The 6364-nt window shown below is 44.2% G+C and overlaps 1 protein-coding gene across 5 annotated transcripts in view; it reads right to left on the bottom strand.

Moving 5' to 3' along the window:
- SNRPG (small nuclear ribonucleoprotein polypeptide G) overlaps nucleotides 1–3224 on the bottom strand; it is a 6638-nt gene extending 3414 nt beyond the window's left edge. The window contains exons 1-2 of one of the 5 annotated variants that reach the window (XM_008062368.2): nucleotides 3105–3224; nucleotides 437–459 (exon numbers count right to left, since the gene is read on the bottom strand). In XM_008062368.2, the coding sequence (XP_008060559.1) occupies nucleotides 437–459; nucleotides 3105–3136 (55 nt within the window). In that variant the 5' untranslated portion in view covers nucleotides 3137–3224. Of the gene's footprint in view, nucleotides 1–436; nucleotides 460–1889; nucleotides 1970–2654; nucleotides 2690–2738; nucleotides 3075–3104 lie in introns of those variants that run through there. The other 4 variants (XM_021714651.1, XM_021714653.1, XM_021714654.1 and 1 more) reach the window with 4 other exon arrangements.
- Between the last annotated feature and the right edge of the window lie 3140 nt (nucleotides 3225–6364).

Raw genomic sequence — 6364 nt, 5'->3', positions numbered from 1 at the left:
TGAGGTCTCACCAAGTTGCCCAGGTGGGTCTCGAACCTGCGGACTCAGGCAATTCACTCACCTCAGCCTCCCAAAGTGCTAGGATTACAGGCTGAGTCACCGAGCCTGGCTAACTTGTTTTACTTTTAAGTCCTCATAGCTTTAATGGAAAAAAGGTTGATTGATTTTCAAATATGACAACATAGAACAAATCCTGTCAATTTCGTCAAAGTGAGGGAAGGCTTATATGAAATAACTGAAAGTCTCAAGTGCTGTTACATTTATTGAATATCAGAAATTAGGTAAGTAAAATTGTCTAGTTAGACTTAACTGCTTAATTAATGGGTATGAAACAGAGGTTTTATATGCGCTATATTTTTATAAATTTGCTCCAAACACATATTGCCACAATATGTAAAAGCAATTAAGAAACAAACCAACAAAGTAACAAACTTACATGATAACTTCTTGTCCATAAATCTGAAAAAGGAAAAGGGTAAGGATTATACAAGTAATTAAAAAATTTTAAGCTTAAACAAGTATAGAAGTAGGTATAGTTAAAATAACTGGCTAAAATTTATACAACAGAAATAATTAAATTAGAAACATTAAAAGCATGTATTGCTGTAAAGGGTGAGGGAGTAATGGGTTATCTAAATTAGTTGCAAAGCAAACTAAGAATTTTTTAAAAACTGTAATAAATAGTCTTTATACTAATGTGAGTCACCAAAAATCCTTATTATTAAATACAATGTTTTCACTGACCTAATTTTCAACGATTGGATTTTATATTAATAAAAATATTTCATTACATCTTGGTATTTCCAAACTAAACAAAGTTTTAAAAATAGCAAACAGTAATCAAACCATATCCAACTCAATAGGTGCTTTATTTTATATTTGAAATGACAAGTAGTGTGATTTTATTTACTATTAAAGCATCAAATGCCAATGTTCAGGACAGTTCTTAGCAATTAGCATATTTTAGTAAAATAAATGCATATTTTGAAACTTCAATTTGACAAAGTTTGAGCAAATATAAATGGTTCATTCAGTTTGGAGTATCGAGCACTCAAATATTGGTGGCTGTAAGATTTGGTGGTTGAATTTCAGATGGAGGGGCTTGGACGCTGGGCTAAGTATGGACTAGATTTTATAGACCATGATAAGTTATCAAAGCAGAGTCAGTCACTGGCAAGACTATTGTGTCAGCAAATTTTAAGGGGGCGGGGGGCGCTGCACTCTAGCCTGGGTGGCAGAGACTGTCTCTTAAAAAGGAAAAAAAAGAGGTGAGAGGAAGAATTCAGTTAAGCCAGGGAGGATATCTCAACTTCAGCAGTGACATTTGGGGCCAGGTAATTCTTTACTGTTGGGGCAATCCATTAAGTTGTAGAATGTTTTGCAGCATTTCTGGCCTCTACTCATTAGATGCTGATAGCACAAGACTCCCTACTCCCCATTTAAGAACCACAAAGTTATATACTAAACCAGAGGGAGGGCAAAAAGGTGTAAAAAGGTGGTATTTACAAGAAAGTAAAGGAAGAAAAAAATGTGAAAGTCATTTGAGGCAGATATGACAGGATTTCATAATTCATGAAACCTAGGGATGAAAAGAGAAAGGTATCAAAATTAGCTTCATTCTCCGAAATTCTCAAAGAATCAGAAAAGAAGTCAGGCGTGGTGGCTGAGGGCTGTAATCCCAGCTCTTTGGGAGGCACAGGTGGGAGAACTACCTGAGCCCAAAAGTTTGACACCAGATGGCTGGGCGTGACAACACAGTGAGGCCTGTCTCTATCCAAAAAAGAACCAGAAAGGAAATCTTAACGATTATGAGATGAGAATGGTCCTTTTACTTAAAAAAAAAAAAGTCACCATTTCACAAATTCCTGATTAAACCAAAGGATACTTACAAGATATTAACAGCTCACAATAAAAGAATAACTTGGCTGGGCTGGGTGGCTCAGCCTGTCATCCCAGCACTTTGGGAGGTCAAGGCGAGTGGATTGCCTGAGCTTGCTGGTTCGAGAACAGCCCAGGCAATTTGGCGAGACCTCGTCTCTACAACACATCAAAAAAAAAAAAAAAAAAAAAATCAGCTGAGCGTGATAGTGCACGCCTGTAGTTCTGGCTACTTGGAAGGCTGAGGCGGAAGGATTGCCGGGGGCCCATCAGGTTGAGGCTGCGGTGGCCGTGAGCATGCCACTGCACTCCAGTCTGGGCGAAGAGTGAGACGTCAACCCAAAAACCAAAACAAGCAAAAAAACCCCTCCAAAACTAGCTTTCTCTGATTAGGAATACGTTCTCACACAGTTCTAGTATTAGATTAGGGCAAGGTAACACACGATATCCAAGTTTAACTTGAGTACAAGAAGGTAAGAAGAAGGAATGGGAACTCAAAAAAGAAAAGAAAAAAAAAAAGGAATGGCATTTCTTTTTTTTTTTTTTCTGAGTTGGAGTCTCACTCTGCCGCCCAGACCGGAGTGCAGCGGCCGCTCCCGGCCACCGCAGCCTCGACCCGCTGGGCTCCGGCGAGCCTTCCGCCTCGGCCTTCCGAGGAGCCGGAAAAACAGGCGCGCGCTACCACGCCCGGCTGATTTTTGATTTATTGCAGAGACGAGGTCTCGCCAAGTTGCCCGGGCGGGCCTCGGACCCGCGGGCCCAGGCCATCCACTCACCTCAGCCTCCCAAAGGCGCGGGATTGCAGGCTGAGCCACCGAGCCCGGCTAGGAATGGAATTTCGAAGCAGCAGCCACACACACCTCCTCTAGGATCAAGGCGGCTTTCGGACTCCGATTCCGCGCTACCCAAGATGCTCCACAAAGGGCGATCGCGACTTTCGAGCGCGGAGGGAGAGCGTGTAGGAGGCGGGAACCGCGAACTCGGGTGCTCGCAGAGGGCCGACGGAAGAGCCCGGCTGCCCGCGGCCACCAACCCCGCCGCGCCCACGCGCAACCTCTGCGCGAGGAGCACGGAAGCCCGCGGCCCCGGCCGGGAGGGTGGCGGCCTGGGACCAGAGCAACAAACCAGGTGAAGGGACCCGAGGCATACGGCAAGCGAGAGGGACCCAAGGCACTCCGGGCACGCGAAGAAGCGACCGCGTCGGTGCGGCCCTCACACATACTCACTTTTTCAACTCGGGAGGATGGGCCTTGCTCATGGCGTCGGCTCCGTGGGCTCAGAGACGCCTCAAAAGCGAATTCGCGGTCTTCTCACGCTCGCGCCGCAGGCCCGGCGTTTTGCGTCTGACGTCAGCGGTCCCATTAGCCAATCGATTGTCGGCAGTGTTCGTATTTCACATCGCGATGCTTAGGGGAAGCCTGAGCGATCGGCGGTTTCCGGTTACGTCGTCAGCGATTGGCCAGGGCAGAGGGGCGGTGCCTCGAGGTACGTTTCTCAATTCCGTTTCCTTTGTGTAAGATTGAGATAACGGTTCCGTCTCTAGCTTCGCATACTCGGCCAATCCCCCACCTCTGGATTGCATCGATCATTTTCTTGATATACGTACTGAATGACTGCAAGCCCTAAGGGAGCAGGCTCCTCATATTTATTTGGCGTGCATTCCTACAGTATGCTGTCAGGCCAAGCCTCGAGTTTAACATGTAAATCAGTAGCCTCTGCATCAGGAGAGTGTAAGGTGACCTGACCTGTCTCCAAGAATTTGAATCTGTTCTCGAGCGATGGCTCAGAAAAATAGATCTTATTTCATTTATTGAGTTGGGGTCTCACTCTGTCGCCCAGGCTGTAGTACAGTGGCATGATCCCGGTTACAGCAGCCTCGATCTCCTGGGCTCAAGCGAGCCTTCGGTCTCAGCCTCCCGAGTAGTAGGGACTACGGCGTGCACCACCACCCCCGACTGATTTTTTTTTGGTAGAGACGAGGCCTTGCTATGTTGCCCAGGCTGGACTCGAACTCCTGGGTTCCCAGTGTTGGGACTATCGGAATCAAAATGCCCTTTCTCTTTAGTGGGCGTGAACCACCATGCCAGGCCAAGCCCCCAAATTTGGCAACACTGCTTCTATAACCCACTAATAAGCTACTGCCCCTAAATATAACACATGACATGCAGCACACAAACCTCTAAAATGAGATGGTGATTTTTCACATCACGCTTAAGTGTAAGAAGTGGTCTCCGACTCATTCCCAGCTGTTACAGAAAATAGGAGAATCCACGAATATAGATTTGATCAAAATAGAAGACTTTATTGATTTTAAGTAAGAGATGGTTCTCCAAAATACAGCTCATTCCTAATATTCGGGAATGGCTTTATTCAATTTTTATTTTAAAGATGTACGGTACAATTGAGGATTAGGTACATAAGCGGTCATTTTTTTGTTTGTTTGTTTGAGTTGAAGTCTCATTCTGTTGCCCAGCCTGGAGTGCAGTGGCACGCTCATGGCCACCACAGTCTTGACCTGCTGGGCTCAGGGGATCCTTCCGCCCCAGCCTTCCTAGTAGCCGGAACTACATGGCACTACATGTGCCACCACACCCAGCTAATTTTTTGATTTATTGTAGAGAAGAGGTCTTGCCAAGTTGCCCAGGATAGTCTCAAACCCTTGGGCTCAGGCAGTCCTCTCACCTCTGCCTCTCAAAGTGTTGGGATTACAGGTGTGAGCCACCGCACCCGGTATAAGTGGTCATTTTACAGGTAAAATTTGGGTTTCACATGGATCCTCACCTTGCCTGGTTTGGGACGAGGTCCCCTTATTGATGTTATGTGTCCTCCCCTCTATTAAAATACCATTGATAGTAAAGACTTAAAATCATATATATTTTTTACTTCTTTGGTTCTCAAAATCCTAGACATTGAACTCTCTCTGGAGGGGTCAGAGCTGTGTACCTTTCCCACCACCTGCTGTTAGTGTTTGGTTGAAACCAGAGACCTAACATGGATATGGAATTTCTCTTTTTAACCTTAGTTTCTTTTCCTCATTGATGAACTTCAAGTCATAAAAACTCTAGCCTTCCCTCAAAGTTTTTCCCATTTACAACGAACCATTTCTGCATATGAACCATAATAATGAATTTCCACTCTTCTGGACATCTTATTTCACACATTACAAGAAGCACACTGAGAAAGTTATATATTCGCTATCCAGATATATGGAAAGAAAACACAATAGTGGGGGGAAGATTTAACCTTTATTTTTTTAAAAACCAAACCACTAGGAAAATATATCACAGCCTGGATACAGCAAACAGACAGGCTCTATGATCATTTCAAGTAATAAGTTGGTAAAAAGACAAGTTGCTATAAAATGATAAGGTACCACGCTGGACATATTGCAACATGCAACCCTGCATATTGCAAAGGCCTCAGGCAAAAATGGTATTTGGTAATAAGGGGGCTGTCCCTCCTCTGTTCTAAGGGAGTCACCGCTTGTCCTAGTCCAAATTGTTTACTTTTTCTCTCTTGAATTTGCCATTGCTGGGCAATTGTCTCAATGCAGTTGTGTTAATTCAGGGGGCTGGGTTAGCCTAGCTGGGTTTAGGCTTTCATTTCATTCTGTTTGATAAAAAACAGCTTTTTTCAAATCTGGTACTTCACAACTCTCTTATAATCGAGTAGCCAACAGTTCTTCTTTCACTGTTCATTCCCAGATACTGATCTATATCACAATCAAAATGCCAATTCTCTTTAATGTGGCAATGGTTACTGCCACACTGTCCTGTAACTCTGCTACAGACAGTCTCTGGCCACTGGTCAGTAAGAGGAAAGCACTGTTTCCCATGATCAGTGTGATATTGTCTCTCATGTTTTTGCACGGTCTCCAGGCAGAATGATGTCGTGCGTGGTAATTTTAAGAAATTCACATGTACACCTGAAGGCCAGAAAAGAATATCCACAAGGAACCTTTCAAAATTCTTAGCCTAATACCTCTCCCTCCCAACTCCTCATCTGAAATCAACTTCATGCCCTTATAGAAATCAAACCAAAACAAACCAAAGACCCAGAAATGCTCTCTCCCTTCTAAAATAGTGACCTCATGGATTTGGTTTTACAGCATATGGAAAATGGTGTGGTGACACTTCTGGTAAACAGCTTGGCAACAAACCATAACACCTCGAACTCTACCAGATCATAGGCAGGTTAGAGGAACCTGTGCAGTAAGAAGAATCTGGTACCTTGGAGGGCTCTGACTTGTACAAGGGAGATCTCTACTGCCAGGACAAGCACTTGCCACATGTGATACAGGCTCCAGATACTCTAACCCAAATTTTAGCACCAGTGTTTTTCCACTTCACTTTTTATGATGGAAACACAAAGGAACCAGCGTCCAGAGGCAAGTGACATATGCCTTTAGCTTGTTGTCATCCTTAATTTCTTCATTCATAAAACTCTGCTTTAAAAGACAACAATTTCCATTCCTTCTAAAAAACAG

The sequence above is a fragment of the Carlito syrichta genome, unplaced genomic scaffold (genome assembly GCF_000164805.1).
Source record: "Carlito syrichta isolate Samal-C Ts95f unplaced genomic scaffold, Tarsius_syrichta-2.0.1 Scaffold305689, whole genome shotgun sequence".
NCBI classification, from domain to species: Eukaryota; Metazoa; Chordata; class Mammalia; order Primates; family Tarsiidae; genus Carlito; species Carlito syrichta.
This window is presented reverse-complemented; position numbering and strand designations above follow the sequence as displayed.